Consider the following 22,544-nt stretch of genomic DNA (forward strand, 5'->3'; position numbering starts at 1 on the left):
TTTCGGAAGTAGGCCTTATATGGGAGCTAGGACCAATAATGCACCGATCCGCAAAAAATTATTTTGTAAAATGATTTGTACGTACACAAAATATATTCAAGTCGAATTTTATCCCGATAGCTTTAGAATTCAATGAAATATATGCGTTTAAGTGATTTTCGGAAGTGGACCTTATATGGGAGCTATGACCAATTATGGGCCTATCCAGAAAAAATTTCGTAGAGTGATTCATGTTTAGGCAAAACATATTTGTGTCGAATTTTATGAAGATAGCTTGACATTGAAATATGTGCTTTTAAGTGATTTTTGGAAGTGGGCCTTATATGGGATCTATGACCAATAATGGACCGATCCGTAAAAAATTTTGTAGAAAGATTTGTATGTATGCAAAACAGATTTGTGTCGAATTTTATCCCGATAGCTTTATAATTCAATGAAATATATGCGTTTAAGTGATTTTCGGAAGTCGACCTTATATGGGAGCTATGACCAATTATGGGCCTATCCGGAAAAAATTTCATAGAGTGATTTATATTTAGACTAAACATATTTCTGTCGAATTATATCAAAATAGCTTTATTTGACAATGAAATATAAGCTTTTAAATGAGTTTCGGAAGTGGGCCTTATATGGGAGCTATGACCAATAATGTACCGATCCGCAAAAAATTTGGTAGAATGATTTGTATGTACACAAAACATATCCAGCCCGAATTTTATCATAATAGCTTTATTCATCAATGAAATATGTGCGCTTAAGTGATTTTTGGAAGTGGACCTTATATGGAAGCTATGACCAATTTTGGACCGACTGAGATCTACTTTAGTAGTATGATTTCTTTTCATATTATATTTGTATGTACAAAATTTGTTGTTGATACCGATATATTTGATTGAGTTATTAACGATAAACTAATTTCCGGGAATATGTAACTTTGTATGGTGGCTATGGGAAATATTGGATCAATTGTAAAGATTTTAAACATAATTTATCACTGCCCTAAAAAAATAAAGTGTGACAAAATTCATCGCAATATCTTTGGTAGTTTCTGAGAAAACTTCAAAAGAATTAGGAAAAAAACGTAATTTTTTTCGAGGTAGTCTGAAAGTTTTATTCATAACTTCTTACGTTGTGAACCGATTTTGGTGATTTTCAATACCAAACTGCTTAGGATAATAATAAATATTTTGGGTGAATTTGGTTGATTTCCTTTACTTAGTTTTAACGTGAGCGTGTTTTATACAGACAGACAGACAGACAGACAGACAGACGGACAGACGGACATAGCTAAATCGACTCAGAATTTCATAAGAACCCAGAATATACACTATCGGACAAAATAAAGTGCAAAAGTACTCATGTTATATTCTTTCAGCGAAAAATCTGTTAAATGATTACTGAATATGGAATTTTTTAAAATTCATTTAGTTTATATGCAATGCTACAAAAATTACAATAAAACAAAATCATTCCACCTAAAATTTTTCTGTATAACATCCAAAATTAAAGTAAATTCACCTTTTTGTCGGACAAAATAAAGTGTAAATTTTATATATCATTATTTAAATTTTTTGTATATCAAAATTTTTTATCTATTTTGGTTCTGATTTGAATATCTGGATCTACTTAAGCCATTTTTTTCATTTTTTTACCATTATTATTCGCAATCACCTTCCCTTCCCCTTGCTTTCCCCCATACGATTATTTTCAAATGAAATCCGTTTTTGTTCGCTATTTCAGCAGAATTTTTTATCAATTGTGGTCAAAAATTAATCTATTGGATTTAGGGCGATGGTCTGAGTAGGTCATTCCAATTTTTCAGTGTTTTTTTTTTTCTTACAGTAATGTTTTTAACCTTTGTCGTGTGTTTGAAGTCATAAATCTGTTGAGGCATTAAGTGTCCCAAATCCATTTTTACGGCATTTATTTAAAAAAAAAATTATTAAATACGCTCGTGAATTGCTCAATTGTTATTGTTTACTCCATCTTCACTAAGATTCCCGCTCCTAAGGTTGAATAATGTACCAAGATAGCTTGACATTGAAATATGTGCTTTTAAGTGATTTTCGGAAGTGGGCCTTATATGGGATCTATGACCAATAATGGACCGATCCGTAAAAATTTTTTTAGAAAGATTTGTATGTATGCAAAACAGATTTGTGTCGAATTTTATCCCGATAGCTTTATAATTCAATGAAATATATGCGTTTAAGTGATTTTCGGAAGTCGACCTTATATGGGAGCTATGACCAATTATGGGCCTATCCGGAAAAAATTTCATAGAGTGATTTATATTTAGACTAAACATATTTCTGTCGAATTATATCAAAATAGCTTTATTTGACAATGAAATATAAGCTTTTAAATGAGTTTCGGAAGTGGGCCTTATATGGGAGCTATGACCAATAATGTACCGATCCGCAAAAAATTTGGTAGAATGATTTGTATGTACACAAAACATATCCAGCCCGAGTTTTATCATAATAGCTTTATTCATCAATGAAATATGTGCGCTTAAGTGATTTTTGGAAGTGGACCTTATATGGAAGCTATGACCAATTTTGGACCGACTGAGATCTACTTTAGTAGTATGATTTCTTTTCATATTATATTTGTATGTACAAAATTTGTTGTTGATACCGATATATTTGATTGAGTTATTAACGATAAACTAATTTCCGGGAATATGTAACTTTGTATGGTGGCTATGGGAAATATTGGATCAATTGTAAAGATTTTAAACATAATTTATCACTGCCCTAAAAAAATAAAGTGTGACAAAATTCATCGCAATATCTTTGGTAGTTTCTGAGAAAACTTCAAAAGAATTAGGAAAAAAACGTAATTTTTTTCGAGGTAGTCTGAAAGTTTTATTCATAACTTCTTACGTTGTGAACCGATTTTGCTGATTTTCAATACCAAACTGCTTAGGATAATAATAAATATTTTGGGTGAATTTGGTTGATTTCCTTTACTTAGTTTTAACGTGAGCGTGTTTTATACAGACAGACAGACAGACAGACGGACAGACGGACATAGCTAAATCGACTCAGAATTTCATAAGAACCCAGAACACTATCGGACAAAATAAAGTGCAAAAGTACTCATGTTATATTCTTTCAGCGAAAAATCTGTTAAATGATTACTGAATATGGAATTTTTTAAAATTCATTTAGTTTATATGCAATGCTACAAAAATTACAATAAAACAAAATCATTCCACCTAAAATTTTTCTGTATAACATCCAAAATTAAAGTAAATTCACCTTTTTGTCGGACAAAATAAAGTGTAAATTTTATATATCATTATTTAAATTTTTTGTATATCAAAATTTTTTATCTATTTTGGTTCTGATTTGAATATCTGGATCTACTTAAGCCATTTTTTTCATTTTTTTACCATTATTATTCGCAATCACCTTCCCTTCCCCTTGCTTTCCCCCATACGATTATTTTCAAATGAAATCCGTTTTTGTTCGCTATTTCAGCAGAATTTTTTATCAATTGTGGTCAAAAATTAATCTATTGGATTTAGGGCGATGGTCTGAGTAGGTCATTCCAATTTTTCAGTGTTTTTTTTTCTTACAGTAATGTTTTTAACCTTTGTCGTGTGTTTGAAGTCATAAATCTGTTGAGGCATTAAGTGTCCCAAATCCATTTTTACGGCATTTATTTAAAAAAAAATTATTAAATACGCTCGTGAATTGCTCAATTGTTATTGTTTACTCCATCTTCACTAAGATTCCCGCTCCTAAGGTTGAATAATGTACCAATACCGATAGCCCCCCACCATAATGTTTAAAACCTGGGGTATTGTTTTTAAAATATTGTATATTGAAGGGTTTAACTCACACTCATTGTCGACATTTTAAAATTTTCGGTACAAATTAGGACTCATCTGACTATCTACGCAAATTTGAGGTAAAAAATACAAAATTAAATACTAAAACCGAAAAAAAATTTCCATGCTTTTAAATGTGTTGGTGAAAGATTGAACGTATGGGTCAGTTGACTCTTCGTATGTGTTTAATTTTTAATGTTAGCTGTGGGGAACCTAGGGGAAATTTATTCAAAAAGCTCTAGTGAACACTATGTGAGCATATTACAGTCAAATCTTAAGATCAGTGCCTTCGAAATGGACTTGGGCAACTTTATATCTCGGAAAGATAATAAGCTTAAGCGCTTGATAAAGTTAAAAAATAGCATTACTGTAGGAAAGAACACTGAAAATTTAAATAAGTTGCTCAGAGCACCGCCCTAAATCCAATAGATTAAATTTGGACCAAAATTGATCAAAAAATTCCGATGAAATAGTGATCAAAAACGGATTTCTTTTGAAAATAATCATATGCGAAAAGCAAGGGGAAGGAAAGGCGATTGCGAATAACAATGGTGAACAAAATTACCAAAATGGCTTAAGTAGATCCAGATATTCAAATCAGAACCAAAATAGATAAAAAATTTTGATATACAAGAAATTTAAATAATGATATATAAAATTTACACTTTATTTTGTCCGACAAAAAAATTGAATTTACTTTTATTTTATAAGTTTTACAGAAAAATTGTAATTACAATAATTTAGTTTTATTGTTATTATTGTAGCGTTGTATATTAACTAAATGATTTTGAAAAAAATTTCCATATTCAATAATCATTTAACCGATTTTTCGATGAAAGAATATAGCATGAGTACTTTTGCACTTTATTTTGTCCGATAGTGTATATACTTTGTTGGGTCTTAGATGTATATTTCTTGGTGTTACACACGGAACGACAAACTTATATATACCCTCTATCACCACTGATGGTGGTGGAGGGTATAATAAGACAAAGAAAGTTTGATATTTAAAGTATTTTATTAATTAACTAGCTATACCCACTGTGCTTTGCTACCCTAAAAGGAATTTCTACATATATAACAAGTAAGAGTGTTATATTCGGCCATGCCGAATCTTATATACCCACCATCAAATCATCCTTATAAATAAACTTTGATATTATCGATCTATGTTGAATCATATGTTGATATTATTATGAACATCAGGGAAATATTTGGAAGAGGGAATTTAATAAAGGCTTAAGCATGGACCGTGCTCTTCCGAATTAAAAATGTTAATTTTGTTTGATCCAATATTTATAACCATAAACTCATACAAAACTTGTTTATGTGAAATTTCATCACTGTAGTCGCATTTGAGCGTTACAGCCAGTAACGAGCGTTACAGTCACTATCTGAGGGGGACCTTATATGGAGGGTGGGGTCAGTTATAGACCGATCCCCATAAAATGTGATAAATAGTTTTTAATAGTACAAAACTTGTTTACGTAGAATTTCACTGCTGTAATAGCATTTTTGAGTCAGTAATGAGCGTTAAAGTAATTTTCTGAAGGGGACCTTATAGGGGGTATGGTCAATTACAGACTGATCTTCATAAAATTTAGTGAGAGATTGTAGCTAATACGAAAATTGTTCATGTCGTACTCAGTACTCGCAGTTTTAAGCTAGTAATGAGCTTTAAAGTCATTTTCTGAAGGGGACCTTACAAGGGGGATAGGGCTAATTAAGGACCGATCCTTATAAAATTTGATAAAGAACTTTTGGCTCACACAAAACTAGTTTGTGCCTTAAAGTCATTTTCTGAAGGAGACCTTATATGGGGGGTAGGGTCAATTATGGACCCACCCTCATAAAATTTAAGAAAATGATTTTAGTTCCTATAAAAATGTTTTATGTCGAATTTTATTGCTATATATATGCACATATATTTCTTAAGGTCAGATATGAGCATTAAAGTCATTTTCTGAAGGGGACCTTGTATTGGGGGTAGGGTCAATTATGAACCGATCCTTATAAAATTTTACGAAGATATTTAAATTCTTATAAAACATGTTTGTGCCGAATTTCATCGCTATTGATGCTTTTCTTAGCCAGTCATGTGCGATAAAGTCATTTTCTGAAGGGGACTTTATATGGGGGGTAGGGTCAATTATGGACCGATCCTTATAAAATTATATGAAGAGATTTATGTTCCCATAAAACATGTTTGTGCCGAATTTCAGCGCTATTGATGCTTCTCTTAGCCAGTTATGGGCGATAAAGTCATTTTCTGAAGGGGACTTTATATGGGGGGTAGTGTCAATTATGGGCCTATCCTTATAAAATTCCACGGAAAGATTTATGTTCCCATAAAACATGTTTGTGCCGAATTTCACCGCTATTGATGCTTATCTTAGCCAGTTATGGGAGATAAAGTCATTTCTAAAGGGACTTTATATGGGGGGTAGGGTCAATTATGGGCCTATCCTTATAAAATTCCACGGAAAGATTTATTTTCCCATAGAACATGTTTGTGCCGAATTTCACCGCTATTGATGCTTCTCTTAGCCAGTTATGGGCGATAAAGTCATTTCTGAAGGGGACTTTATATGGGGGGTAGGGTCAATTATGGGCCTATCCTTATAAAATTCCACAGAAAAATTTATGTTCCCATAAAACATGTTTGTGCCAAATTTCACCGCTATTGATGCTTTTCTTAGGCAGTTATGGGCGATAAAGTCATTTTCTGAAGGGGACTTTATATGGGGGGTAGGGTCAATTATGGACCGACCCTTATAAAATTCTACGAAGAGATTTAGGTTCCCATAAAACATATTTGTGCCAAATTTCACCGCTATTGGTTCTTCCCTTAGCAAGTTATGAGCGATAAAGTCATTTTCTGAAGGGGGCCTTATATGGGGGCCAGGCGAAATTGTGGACCGATATTGCCCATTTTCAATACCAAACAAACTGCATCAACTAGATGTCTAGTATCTGTGCAAAATTTCAGCTCGCTAGCTGCTTCCATTTGGACTCTATCGTGTTTTCAACAGACAGACAGACAGACAGACGGACAGACGGACGGACATGGCTAGATCGTCTTAGAATCTTATAAGGACCCAGAATATATATACTTTTATGGGTCTTAGACGAATATTTCAATGTGTTACAAACGGAATGACAAAAACAATATACCCCCATCTTTTTTGATGGTGGGTATAAAAATTAATGTGTGTTTGTTTGTATGATTGAACGTTATAGACTACAAAACGGCTGAAGCGATTTTATTAAAATTTTCACAGCGTATTCCTGTATGTCTGGAATAGGTATAGGCTACTTTTTATTTCGAAATTCAAAGTGGGCAAGGAGCCACGCCTATATTAAGAAAATATTAAATTCGTATATTTTAGATAATATAACAGTTAGAGTCCTCCAATTTTGTCGGAGCAACTTTAGTGTCAATATAATTATTTAGGACAAAAAGTAGGCGAACTATCATTAGTGGGCGTGGCACCTCCCATATAAATTAAATACAAAAATACGTTTATCTTGGAAACTATTACAGTTAGAATCTTCAAATTTTGCACGAAAAACTTTAACATCCATCTAAACATTTTGGGTAATAAATTGGCGGACTACCCATGAGGGGAGCGACACCTTCCATATTAATTAAAGACAAAAATTCGTTTATCTGGAAAACTAATGGAACTAAATTCTTCAAATTTCGCACGAAGCGAACTTTCATCTGGGGGATCTTGGAGCCCCCACATGAATCAAATAGAAAAATTTGTATATCTGAGAAACTATTAGACCTAGAATCTTCAAATTTTACATGGAGAACTTTGAAATTCATGTGAACATTTAGAGCATAACGGGCGGACTTTCATTGGGTGGCTTGGCACAACATGAATTAAATACAAAATTTCGTGCATATTGGAAACTCTTATATTATTAAAATTTTTTATAGATAGATAGAAATTGGCGATAGATAGAAACTGGCGAACTTGCAATAATTTGCTTGACATCTTTCATATGTAACATATAATAAATCTGGTATTTATTTATACATATTTCTTTTAGGGTAGCAAAGCACACAGGGTATAGCTAGTATATATATATACATATATACGCATGTGGACAAAGAAATACATACACCATTAAAAGATCTGTTTAACAGCTTATAATAAAATATGTATTGAAGATTGATTAAAAATTTAACATAATTAAATTTTTTCTAAGATTTAAAATAAAATAAAAATGTTCAGCAAAGGTACCAGAAAAGTAAATCTATTCAATATTTTAAAATTTTTTTATTCATTACAAATTTTGTTTGATAGTATCCTTTGTAACAACCAATATTTTGAATAACTTTAACCATTTAGGCATACAGGAGATCAGTTTACGGCAGGTTTCGAAAATAAGAATACCACTGGATGCATTTTGTGCAAAAGATGAGGAACGATGCAAGGTTCCGGTAATAAAACGAAGACATTATATATATATATATATATATATATATATATATATATATATATATATATATATATATATATATATATATATCTATATATATATATATATATATCTATATATATATATCACAAAAATAAGTATACAGAAATACTGACGATTGGTTTTATTTAAAAAAAAAAATTATTTTTCAAAAAAAAAAAAAAGTAACACATTTATTTATTAAAAACAATTATGATAATTATTATTCACTACTTTTTTTCTTCATATTTTGGTTCTTTGAGTTCTCATTTAAGCTGAAGTTAAAAAGGTGCAAAATTTACGTCACAAAAGTAAGTATACAGATATACAGAACTTCAGTATATATTTGGTTTAATGATATTATCAAAATTTATGAAAATTTTACTTGTATTAATATAAAATAAAATATTTTTTACACAATAACTTGGAAAAAAACTACTTTTAGTTCCGAAATCTTGAAATTTGGGCCGATTGGCTCCGGAATTAATTAGTAGAACAGTTTTTTTCTCATTTCTACGATTTTTTCTACTTTAGACCCCGGATTTTGGATTTTGTGGTCATTGAACCCTCCAAATGATGCCTTGGAAATAGAATTTTTAACTTTTGAAAAGAGTTGTTATTTCGAAATTAATTTTATATGCATGGATTTAGCCATTTTGAACACAGTACGTTCTTAAAAAACCGAAATTTAACTCCGATTTCTTAAGAATTACAACATAAACTTTAAAATTTGGATAGTTCTATATATTTCCTTTAATTTAAATAGGTTTTCCAAATACTCCGATTTCCAAGGCATACAATAATGCTACCAATTATATCTTGATATACTCGATACAATAACCATGTTTTATGGATCGCACATTTTATTTGTTATAGCATCAAATTAAGATGTACCCGTTTTCAAAATTTTTCAATTCGTATTCATACCACCACTTGAGCCTGATTTAATATAAAAATCTTACTATTTTGGACAATAATTAATTTCAGAACCGATATGTAGTGTAAGTTATTAACATGGTCACCATTTGACGATTATTGGAAGTATTTAGGAGTGTGTAATGGATGATTGGAACCAAAAAACTTGTTTTAATTAATGGATACTAGTACAAATATTATTAATATCGCATTTTAAGATATAAATTTTAGGAAATCGCCATTAAATATCGAATATGAACGCTATACTATGTTAAAAACGGCAATGTTCCGCAATGGATTGCAATTATTGTAAACAAACAATTAATTTAAAAGTTAAAATATCATCATCATAATGAACAAACGAGGGATATTGTTGAATACCCGATCCAAAACTCCGGGGTTTAAATAGTCAGATGTTCTTTAATAGGAAAAAATGCTCCTATAAATAATATTCAGATCAATACCCAAAAATTTAAATTTTTCGGAACAAAAAGTAAATTTTTTCCATGTTATAATGTACAGAATATTTTATTATAAAATAATTACATTCAAACAGGTAAAATTTTCATGAATTTTGTAAATATCATTAAGCCAAATACATATTGAAATTATCTGTATACTTACTTTTGTGACGTAAATTTTGCACCTATTTAACTACACCTTAAATGAGAACTCAAGTAACCAAAATAACCTGGAAAAAAGTAGTGAATAATAATTATCATAATTGTTTTTAATAAATAAATTTGTTACTTTTTTGATTTTTGAAAAAATAATATCCTTTTTTAAATAAAACCAATTGTCAGTATTTCTGTATACTTATTTTTGAGATTAACTGTATATATAGATATATATATATATATATATATATATATATATATATATATATATATATATATATATATATATATATATATATATATATATATATATATATATATATATATATATATAGTACTTTTGTGCTTTTTTCTATTCTAAAGCCAAAATATTATAAACTATGATTTTGATAGTATCAGACATATGTACATATATTTGGAAATACTACGATCCAGAAAATAGCATATGGAAATTTTTTATCAAAGTTATATAGATCCGTATATATTACTCCCACAACTTATATTTTCCACCGGAAAACTATTTCTATTTCAGAACCTGTAATCTGCTGTATATCCTCAGCAAATAACAATTTTAAAAGAGAATAGGATGTAGTTTCCTATGATCGAGAAAACTATAAACTATATTACATCTTGAATGAATGTCTACGATGCCACTTTTGTATGCAGAATAAAAACAAGTAAGAAAGTACAGTCGGGCGTGGCCGACCATATGATACCCTACACCAGTTATGAATATTAAATGTGATTTATTTTTCATAATAAAGCATTTATCTTCCATATTCCCTTGTTCCGATACATTTAAGCAATTTATGGATGAAAAACTATTTTTCTGAAAGAGGCTTTATATGGGGGCTAGGGGCAAATATGGACCAAGCCCGATAAAATTTTGTGAATATATTTATATTTACATAATATTTTATTGTGCTGAATTTCATTGCGATATTTGTGTTTATAAGCTAATTTAGGACATTCAAGTAATTTTCTGAAGGGGACTTTGTATGGGAGCTTTTGTATGGTCAAATGGGGCCCGATCTTTATGAAATTTGGCAGGGTCATCAAGACTTCTATAAAACTTAGTTGTGCCGTATTTTATCGATATATCTGTATATTTAACATAATTATGAGCTCAGAAGCCCTTTTCGGGGGGTTCTGTTCTATGGGGGCTAGGTGAAATAATGGACCGATTTCAACCATATACAATAGGCTTCGTCAAATAAAACGTGCATGGTCAAATAAAACGTGCATGCCAAATTTCATCTAATTATCTTGAAAATTGCGATCTGTACCTTGCGCACAAGGTTTACATGGACAGCTAGCCAGACGGACGGACGGACGGACGGACATAGCTTAATCGACTCAGAAAACGATTCTAAGCCGATGGGTATACTTTAAGGTGGGTCTAGGACGAATATTTTTGTATGTTACAAACATCAGCACAAATCCAATATACCCTCCCCACTAAAGTGGTGTAGGGTATAACAACTGAACAAAAATCGCTCCTAAAATAGGGTAAGTAATATATTCATATTACATTTTTCACAAAAGTTCGAATTTTAAACTTAAATCTTAAATCTCCCCTTCAAATTTCTATTTATATAACTCTTTAATTATTCGAGAAAACAATAAAGATACGTAATTATTCATATTTTCCATACAAATCGAGTTTTATATCAAAAATAAAAAATTTAAATTTATTGTTATATCGATATAACAATAAAAATCTGCAATAAGTTAAATAAACCATAAAAAAATTATCTTGATATAAATTCGGTTACCATTTTTTAAATGCAGCTCAAACCTAAAAAACCATGATGATATGTATTTGACTACTCATTAGAGTGTCCTGAGAGACAGCACTTTTGCAAATCTTATATAGGTAGACCTCTCAAACGATGCATATAAAGCATTGATCATTGATTGATCAAAATGTGTATGAATTCATCATTCAATATCGTTTTATACTTTTAGAACTTTTCAAATTAAATAATGGTTTTGAATAATTGCAGTTTCCATTTACCATTAACAAATTACGAAATTTTGTAATTAGAGTAAGATGTGGATATTTGAATAAGTAAAATTATATATATATATATATATATATATATATATATATATATATATATTAAGTTGTTCATTATTTTCTTAACTGTTAATCGAGTACCATTACAAAGCGGTGGAGGATCAATATTTCGCAGTAAAATAATTTGTGCCCCTATTATGGTTTACAACTCAACTTAGTTGAATTGAAATTTAAACAACTCAATTTTAAAACAACTTAACTTTTTTTTGGTATTAACAATTACAACTAATTTTGGTTGAAATTGTATTGATGTTGCCAACCTAAAAAGTGACAAATTGACAGATAATCAAACAGATGATAATATTGTGTAAAAAACATAAAACAATAAAATTGAATTTAAATTGTTATTTTTTAATAAAGACTAAAATGGATACAAGTATTGATTTATTTTATAACGACATAAGTGATGATGATACTATTAATGTGCTACGTATAAGAAAAAGTCTCCGTGACCACTCCAATCCTTTGGAACTTCCGAGCGCAAGGAAATGTTCTTTTTATAGTTGAATAACTTTTTCATAGATGTTTTTGTAGATTCTTACAGTATTTTCGTTTAAATAAGGAAGCCTTTTGCTTCCTTCTGAATGAACTAAATGATTATTTCAAAAAACCTGTCCGAGGTACCGCTATACCCCCTATATTGAAGCTATGTGCAACTCTCAGATTTCTGGCTGACGGGAGTTATCAAAAAAGTTCTGGAAACGACTTTAATGTTGGATTGGCGCAGCCTACAATAAGTGTTGTTATGAAAGAAGTTTTAAATATCATCGAGCAGCGTGTTTGCGCGAAATGGATAAAAACTGAAATGTCTGAAGAAGATCAAAACGCCTCAAAACTGTGGTTTTATTCAAAAACTGGGTTTCCGGGAGTTTTGGGATGCATCGATGGGACACACGTTCGTATTATTTCGCCAAAAAAGGAGATGCAACATCTTTATCTCAATAGAAAAGGTTATTATAGTTTAAATGTGATGATTGTAAGTTAATATTGAGAAGAATGAACCCTAGTGTGTCATACATAAGTATATTTTTATTTTCAGCTTTGCGATTACAAAATGGCTATCCGGTATGTGGATGCCAGGCACGCCGGCGCAAACCACGATTCCTTTGTTTTTAATACAAGTGATTTAAAGTCGTATTTGCAGAGAAATTCCTGGATTTTAGGTAACGGTGTTATTTGTATGAATATATCACATTCTGTAATATGTATAGTATGATATTATTAAAAAAATATGTTTTGATTTGATAATTAAAGGTGATGCTGGCTACCCTCTACAAAGTTTTTTGATGACTCCATTTCGCATGACAGAAACTGGTTCCCCAAAAGCTCGCTACAATACTATACACTCGAAAGCCCGAAATATTGTTGAGCGCACAATTGGAGTATTAAAGAGCCGATTTCGTTGCCTTTTATCTGCACGTGCCTTACATTACTCACCAAACAAAGCTACACAAATTGTGAACGTTTGTTGTGCCTTGCATAATATATGCCTACACTTTCGAGTAGAAGTTCCCGAAGAAATGACACCAGCTTCAAGTACGGTTCAAAGTAATGAAAATTTCAACATTGAAAGAGAAGATGATGATAATGCCAGAAGAATACGAAATAACATCATGTTATCACTTTAATAAAGTTCAAATGTTTCATTATTGTTTTTTATTTCATGTTTTATTTGTAATTCATTTAGTCTTTTTAAAGATAAAATAACAAAAATATCACTTCATGAGATATATAAAAGTAACTTAAAAATAACGACATACAACAAAAAATATATCACTTCATGTGTTCTAAAAACTATTCTATTTTAAAATAAATAAGGTAAAGGGCATTTAGCAAAGGAACATTTAACCATTTACAAAAAATGTATATCTATTGAAGAGCTCTCATCTTAGCTATTTTTAATTTTTGGACTTCAACCTTTAATGTGTGCAGTTCATGAGCTTCCTTTGCTTGTTTTTTATATATTTCTAATTTTTGTTTTTTTACTTCCAGTAATTTTTTATTTATTTCATAATTTTTATATATAGTTTTCTCTAATTGTTCAATTTTTGCTAACAATTCCTTTTGGGTCTGAGTCTGCAATTTTAAAAGCTCTAGGCGCTCACTTTCCACATTTTTGCATTTGCGGCGATTTCTTGTTATTTGTGACGCAGAGGAAGTAGGGCGGTCAAGGCTTTCTATTTGAATTTCAGAAGGTGATATGGAATTGTCCATAATTTCATCAACATCCATCTCTGGTTGTATATTTTCAACGCCAAATGATTGTCCTGAAGGTGCAACTTGCTCCTTTATTTTTATTAAATTTGCTACACTTTCCTCCAGTGGATTTAACGACACTTCTTGCGAGGGTCCACCACCAGTTGCTAGTAAATTGCTCCTGTTGTTAGCAAGTTTCCTTTTTATGTTTGCTTTATAGTGTATCCAAACCTATAATACACATAAAATATCTTTGCACTTTAATTCTATTGGTCTACTTTCCTAACCATTACTTACCCGTCCCCACTCGTGCGCAGTTCTAGATGGCGGCCCACAGTGGTATAGGAAAAAAAAAAGAGGAAAATAATTCGGTAACTTCTAAACGGTTAATCCGATTTTAATGAAATTTGGTATGCACAAAAAGGAGGTGTTGTCGAGTTTAGGTTTTGAATTTGGACCTTATAGGCCAACCAGGGGCCCGGCGGGGGGTCCTCAAATTAGGACACCTCGGCTATGTTAAATTTTTAAAACGATCTTATTTCTTCATTTGAGTTCCGATTTAAAAAAAATTTCGTATATAGAATCTTCTCATCGAGCACTATAAAAATGTCGTCGTAGCAGTAAATTATCTCTTATAGTTTAGGAGATATTCGCATTTGAAAATTAAAATTTTAAAATTTTTACCGTCCTACTTTAGTTTTTTGATAATAGCGGGTCCAAATATTCCCGATTTTCGCCATTTTTTTTTTATTCGCTTAACAACAAGTCTATATATCAAGCAGTGAAAGAATTATGTAAAAATCATGACTGAGTCCAAAGTTATAGGCATTTTAATTTAAAAAATTAAAAAAAGGCGATTTTTTGCCATTTTTTTGGGAAAAAAGTATCTTTTTCTTTTAAGTTATCTAAAAGTTTCTAAGAAGATGTATATAGAATTTATACTTTTTGAAAAGCTGACTTTACATAAAATACGATAAATGAAACAAAACCTAAAAATTTTTGATACCGAGGGGACCAGGTCCATCCAAAAAACCCTATTTTTTTATAGAAAATTCAATTTTGAGCAAAAATTCTCAAATCGCATAGTCGATATCAAATTATAGTGACCTGTTTTATATGACCCAATATGTTCTTAATCATTTTGTAACGGGTTTCGATAACCCCGCCCCTGGTATGGATATAATAGGCAAAAAACCAAAAAATCCCATTTTTGGGATTTTTTAAAACTTTTTGGGGAATTCCGGGATTTCTAATAAGAAAATTCGAAATTTTTATTTAATTTTGGATTTTGAGTAAAAAAATCTACCTAACTGTAAAATTTCATCAAAAAATATTCATAAATAAAATTTTTATTGCAATTTGAAAAATTTGTATCTTCGCAAAAACTGAATAAAAAACATTTTTTAATTTTTTTTAAAAAAGTATTCCGCGAATTTTTAATTTTCAAAAATTATATACAGTTTTGAAAAATAGACAAAATTACCTTCCATTGATATATAACATGCCTACCTAATGTTTTTAAGTGACAAATTAATTAGGGAAAACTCAACATCTTTTAGAGAATTTACCTAGTACTATTATTTTCAACCATACATTTGTTAGGCATGTTTTACTACCTAAATTTTTATGAATTTTTACAGCCACTTTTTACGATTAATCTTTTATTCTTTATCCCTAAAAAAATTAACAAGTATTTATTTTATATAAAAATAGTCTTTATTTATTTTTTTTTTTTATAAATTAATATAATTTTGTAAAATAATCGGTATCACAGTAGTCCATATCTAAAAGATAAAGTAAATCTTTAAATTCATGAATATTTTCAAATGCTAACGTTTTGTAGCAAATCCAACGTTTCCTTATAGTAGATAAAACAGGATCAGAAGATAGAATCAGATTATTAAAAATATCTTCATTTTGAGACTGCCTAGAACACTTCCTTGAGCTAAACTGATGAATATGCTTAAAGTCTCTATTCCTCGATTCTTGGGGTTCTTCTGTAAGCTCTCCTAAAGGCAGAATATTATGTTCTATGATGACCTTTCCATGACATAATATCTTGTGAACTGTAGGTGTCATTTCTTTCCAGGGATATAATTCCAAAAGTAATTTAGAAACTTTTGTAGAATACTCTCCAAATTTTGTTGCGTTCACTTTATGCTTGCTATTTATCGCCATTAGAATAATATTGACCTTTTGCAGTAAATCCATACTAATTCCGGTTATTTCGGAAGTAGTTTCAAAATGTTTAAAAAAACGTCTAGCGGTATTACCATCGTTTGTGCTTCCATATCCTGTGAGTGGTTTATCAATATTTAATCCCATCCGCTTTTTAAATTCCTCTTGAATTCTTCGTTTCTCACTGGCTCTCATTTCCATTAACTCCTTATTGTTATTTGCACTTTTGTTTGCATTTTCCGGTATGCTTCTGTACTTTAAATCATATGCTAAATGTAGAAAATGTTCCAGAAATCGTATGCGAGCATGTAGGGGGGATATTCCAAATTGTAATGTTTCCTCATTTATTGATCTTTGCTTGGAAATATTCGAAAATTCTGATTTTTTATCACCACATATGTAGCAGTACCAAGTAGATGATGTTCCTGTAATGGCATTTCCAACTTTCCCATCAATCATTGTAAGTTTTAAATCATAGGACATGTTAAACGAATAATTTTCTATTTCGATTGTTATAGGTTCCAAGTTTTTAATTTCTGCTTCAATACGATTTATCAAATATTGCGTTGTTGTTTTGGATTCCTTTATATACTCAAAGCTTATTGGCCTACAAAAAGCTTTGGATCCTGGAGTCGAATTCTTCCAAATATCATCGAAACTGGTTGATGGAGAATCGCTGTCAGCATACTTTCGAATTCTTAATGGAACTAGCGATGCCATAAATACACTTTTATACTCGGAAGATGATTCACTTGTGTTGATTTGTTTATATTCCGAGAGTGCTGATAATCCATCACATCCCCACTTACAAATGAGTTGAAGATCACAAGAATTTATTTTTTTTAGTTGGTCTGAAGAAAAGTCAGAAGCAATCCTTAAAGCAGTATTTTCGAGTAGAGCGCCGAGTCCCAATAACAGCCTTCCGATCAGTTATTTCAATAGGAGGTGGTATAATGCTTTTCTTCTTTTCATTTATTTTGTCATATGATGGTAAAACATCCACTCCTTTTTCAGATAGCGCCTTTCTTAACGTTATGTAGTTATCACGACTTAATCCCAGCTGCAACATAAGCGCAATAGCTTCTTCCTCAGTGAACGTTGTAGCAGATGATGGTGTGGGTATACTCTTTACAATTCTTTTCAGTCGTCTTGGTGATGCGGTTGGAAGAATATTTGCAATTTTTATGGCATCCAAAGGCTGTTTTTCTTTTCTTAACATTGCTTTAAAAGTGTCCGAAACTTCTTCGTTAGATAAGGTTTCTAGTGAAGTTGATAACCTTTTCCTCTTAGATTTTGAGCTCAAATCCTCATACTGCTTACAGGGAGCACCAACAGTTGATACGCAAATAGCAACTTCTACACATTCATCCAGCCAATCAGAAAATTTCGATCGAAATTTAGCAATGGAATACCGAACACTCTTCAGTTTTATATCAACTGATTTTATAAAATTTTCAATTTTACATATATCAGTTTTATCCACTTTATTTTTATGTGCAGTTTCAATATATTTCAATAAGAAGTTCACTTTATCTTGAAAAGGAGCTGAAGAGTGTTCAAATAAAATGGAGCACAAATCATTTTTTTTTAGTACGATCGCCATGGTTAGAAAATTACAAATAATTACAAACAGATATAAACCTGTCTTATATATTAATTACAGGTACTTAAATTAAATTATTTTTTAAAGGGTTATGATATTCTACCTAATATGTCTAACGTATCCTTATGTAATGAATTTTTCCTCAATAGGTCACTTTAATAAGCTACCTATTAAAGTGACCTATAGGGGTAAAAATCATTACAGTTTAAAAAATAATACCTGAAAATTTTTTAATATATGTAACAAATTTAAGAGTTAACGTTATGGATGAAAATAATAGTGCTAGGTAAATTTTCTAAAAGATGTTGAGTTTTCCCTAATTAATTTGTCACTTAAAAAACATTAGGTAGGCATGTTATATATCAATGGAAAGGTAATTTTGTCTATTTTTCAAAACTGTATATAATTTTTGAAAATTTAAAAATTCGCGGAATACTTTTTTTAAAAAAAATTAAAAAATGTTTTTTATTCAGTTTTTGCGAAGATACAAATTTTTCAAATTGCAATAAAAATTTTATTTATGAATATTTTTTGATGAAATTTTACAGTTAGGTAGATTTTTTTACTCAAAATCTAAAATTAAATAAAAAGTTCGAATTTTCTTATTAGAAATCCCGGAATTCCCAAAAAAGTTTTAAAAAATCCCAAAAATGGGATTTTTTGGTTTTTTGCCTATTATATCCATACCAGGGGCGGGGTTATCGAAACCCGTTACAAAATGATTAAGAACATATTGGGTCATATAAAACAGGTCACTATAATTTGATATCGACTATGCGATTTGAGAATTTTTGCTCAAAATTGAATTTTCTATAAAAAAATAGGGTTTTTTGGATGGACCTGGTCCCCTCGGTATCAAAAATTTTTAGGTTTTGTTTCATTTATCGTATTTTATGTAAAGTCAGCTTTTCAAAAAGTATAAATTCTATATACATCTTCTTAGAAACTTTTTAGATAACTTAAAAAGAAAAAGATACTTTTTTCCCAAAAAAATGGCAAAAAATCGCCTTTTTTTAATTTTTTAAATTAAAATGCCTATAACTTTGGACTCAGTCATGATTTTTACATAATTCTTTCACTGCTTGATATATAAACTTGTTGTTAAGCGAATAAAAAAGAAATGGCGAAAATCGGGAATATTTGGACCCGCTATTATCAAAAAACTAAAGTAAGAACGGTAAAAATTTTAAAATTTTAATTTTCAAATGCGAATATCTCCTAAACTATAAGAGATAATTTACTGCTATGACGACATTTTTTATAGTGCTCGATGAGGAGTGCTCGAAGAAATAGGATCGTTTTAAAAATTTAACATAGCCGAGGTATCCTAATTTGAGGACCCCCCGCCGGGCCCCTGGTTGGCCTATAAGGTCCAAATTCAAAACCTAAACTCGACAACACCTCCTCTTTGTGCATACCAAATTTCATTAAAATCGGATTAACCGTTTAGAAGTTACCGAATTATTTCCCTCTTTTTTTTTTCCTATACCACTGTGCGGCCCTAAACTGTTCAGCACAACAGCAAATTCCTCCCACAATTCTTTATTTTTATTTTTGCTGCATCCAAACTGCGGTTTACCTCGACCTGTTTCGGGATGCTTCTCCATTAGTTCAACAAGTTTTTCAAACTGTTGTTTTGTTGTAACTCTGTTTTTTCTGCAAAAATCATTCGAAATTTCTTTTAAATAAAATATTTGAGGACAATTAAAAAAAAATTACTTACCCGCTTTCCATTTTTATTAATAATACATTTAAAACAACTGCTATTTTGGAGTTGTATTTTTTGACGTTTTTGTCAACCACACTAAAACAGGGTTGTAAACGATAATACCACAAAAAAGTTGTATTGTGATATAATTTCAACTTAAACATTTTTGACAGGTTAAGTTGTAATCGGTAATGACAAATAAAACAATTTCAACTAAAGTAGAGTTGAGTTGTAAACCATAATAGGGGCATTTATTTTCAGATGGCAAACGCATTGCATTTAGACCAAATCGGTAGATGGTCCAAATACGAAAACTAAAAAGGCTTTAATGGAATTATACTGATGGCGGTTGTGGATGTCAATATACATATGTAGGTTTATAGTAGGCTCCGAAAGAAATTAACAACTTAATTTTCAAATTCCTTTTCTGGAGTTTCAAGTTCTTCTGGGTCGGTTCGGATCGTCCGCATCTGATACTGATGGTTTTAGATTTAAGTTTTTTGACGGTGAAGACTCTTCCATGTCAGAGTGTGAACTGTCTTCACGTATCTGAAAAAATAAAACCCGGTGTCCAAAATTTTTAAAATTGTTGAATTTTAATGGACTAATCTATTGACTATTGAAAAATATTTTGACTATACTAAGTATTAATCTATTAGTCTATGTATTAGCTTATTAAATATTTTATTGAATAAACTATGTAGTTTTTTTAGTTGCAAGGTTTATCGAAATTCCTAATTACAGAATAATTAAGACAATATGTATTCGGCCATTGCAAATGACATTAGATTGTTCAAATCACTTGAAAATGTTTTTATATTTACTTGTATTTCAATATGCTAGTAATATTTTCTTCTATGGTTATCTATATTTACATACATATGTGTAACGATAAGAAGGTTAAAACATCACTTATTTAATGGTCTAATTTTCCAGAAGTCCTTATCTTGTGTTTACGTTTATAACACACAGTAAGTGATAAGGATTAAAATGAACACATGTGTTAATTACGTACGCATGTGCTCTGAGTTTTTATACATGTGTAAAACAATCCTTATTTTTCTACATGTGTTTAGAAAATGTATTCTAGGTTAGTTTTAAGATTTTTGTTTTTAGTTATTAAGTTTTAGAAATAAATCCAATGTCTTACTAACACTCACGAGTGCGTTACAACCACTAAACAATAAAAGTGTTTAAAAAAATACGCTTCATCATTTGGTCCTTCGAACCGGATCAGTGACCGATAGATATCACTGTCCGAAAAAATACAAAAAAATATTAATCAGAGAAAGTGATTAATATTTAAAAGCGTTGATCACGGCTTACAACAGTGATCAAATTAAAAAATAAAAATATTGAATTGGTACAGAGACCAATCAAGATCAAAACAATAAATTTGGAATATAATTTATTGCAACAATAACAAATTGTTAATAAAAACAAAAATTGGAAGTTTATAACAGATTCCAAAATAAAACTTAAAACAAAAACACTTGGATACTAACTCCATGTAATTTTATAAGAACAAAATAAAACAAAAAAAGAATCATTGGAAATCTATAAAAGATTCCATTTCCAAAATCAAAATTAAAAAAAATCAAAAATAAAACACTTATTTCAAAAAAAACTAAAAACAAATAAAAACGCCCCCTTTCAATCAAAAACAAAATAAAAACAATCATGTTGAGCAGAGTGAATCTCTACAAAGTTCACAAGGAAATTAGTAACATTTCCGAAAAAATAAAAGGAAACCTGGTGAGGAAGGCTGCCATTGAGGAGACAAAAAAGAGCCTTCATAGCAAATGGAGCGGTCAATGACGACCAATATTTCAAAGAGAATGTCTTTGAAAATACAAAAGCATTGCTGCAAAATGCAATCATTTCATTAGACGAACTAAAATCCGAACCTGAACAGCAAGAAGTACAGGAGCAAAAAAATTTTACCAACATAGACGAAAAGTTGCAGCATTTTCAAAAGCAAATGCTGTTGCAAATGCAACAAATGATTCAAGAGCCTAAAATAATTCAGAAAGAAGAGAGTATACCTACTAAAGAAAGCGCATTACTGAATCAATTTAGAAGAAAAGTACACAAATTAAGAGAAGCCCTTGAAGAGGACCAAAATGCAAATAGCGCAGTTGAATTGGAGAAAACTTATCTTCTTGTGAGAAGCAGATCAATAATATAAGACTACTCCGGTCAGATTTATCCATTAACTTTTTAATGGGGCAACAATTCGATGAAAAGTTTGAGGAAATCGACAAATTCTATGAGATAAAATCAAAGGATATGATGAAGAAGTCTCCTAAATTGAATGAGAACACAAATCCATTAGCCAGAAATGAAGAAAATTTTGAAGAGGGAAACACGGATGTTGAGTTTCCAATTTATGATCTTGACTTTTTTAAAAAAAATCCACAGAGGAAGTAAAGAAGCATTCAGTTGGTTCCGAGGATTGTTCTATAAATCAAAGTGGTGCCGCGTTTGAAGCAGAAGAAGTTCTTGAGGAAGATCCCGCCAAAGATACGTTTGCAACATATGAGGATTTAGCTACAGAGGAAAACAAAACTAGCGAAAAATCATTGGTACTGGTACTGTTCTGGTAGCGAAAACTCCTGAGTATAACGAATACGCACCAAAAGAGTATATACCAGTCACCACTTAAAAATATGGCGGCCTCTATGGAAACTGCCAAAGTAAGTGGCAAAGTGGCTCAAGATTTAAACTTATCTATTAGTGGTAATGAGGATCGAGCTAACGCTGACGAAAATAATGAAGATGGCAAACATTCTACTCAAGATGTTGCAAATGAAGAATCTGCTGATGAAGAAATTGGAGCCATAAATAGTGAGGCCGAGCCAGACAATGTATTTGCTGATGATGATTCTGATGTAAAAAATCCAGAAGCCAGTAGAACAAATCATCCTGATAAAAAC

General features: G+C 30.7%; 1 protein-coding gene across 1 annotated transcript; it reads left to right on the forward strand.

Moving 5' to 3' along the window:
- The first annotated feature begins 12,977 nt into the window (after window positions 1–12,977).
- On the forward strand, window positions 12,978–22,214 carry LOC119601634 (putative nuclease HARBI1). The gene is made up of 3 exons (XM_037952690.1): window positions 12,978–13,086; window positions 13,178–13,471; window positions 22,030–22,214. Exons 1-3 carry the CDS (start codon window positions 12,978–12,980, stop codon window positions 22,212–22,214), a joined length of 588 nt encoding a protein of 195 aa, XP_037808618.1.
- The last annotated feature ends 330 nt before the right edge of the window (window positions 22,215–22,544 follow it).

This window comes from Lucilia sericata, unplaced genomic scaffold (assembly GCF_015586225.1).
Source record: "Lucilia sericata isolate MDLA Ls3-8-SP2 unplaced genomic scaffold, ASM1558622v1 Contig000180F_arrow, whole genome shotgun sequence".
Classification (NCBI taxonomy): Eukaryota; Metazoa; Arthropoda; class Insecta; order Diptera; family Calliphoridae; genus Lucilia; species Lucilia sericata.

What these genes read in the sequence shown, in the direction of transcription:
- LOC119601634 (XM_037952690.1), top strand. Translation starts at nt 12,978, where the DNA reads ATGGCTATCCGGTATGTGGATGCCAGGCACGCCGGCGCAAACCACGAT. An exon ending in GAGAAATTCCTGGATTTTAG is followed by an intron (nt 13,087 to 13,177) that starts GTAACGGTGTTA and finishes TGATAATTAAAG; the next exon opens with GTGATGCTGGCTACCCTCTA. An exon ending in AGCTTCAAGTACGGTTCAAA is followed by an intron (nt 13,472 to 22,029) that starts GTAATGAAAATT and finishes AAAAATCCACAG; the next exon opens with AGGAAGTAAAGAAGCATTCA.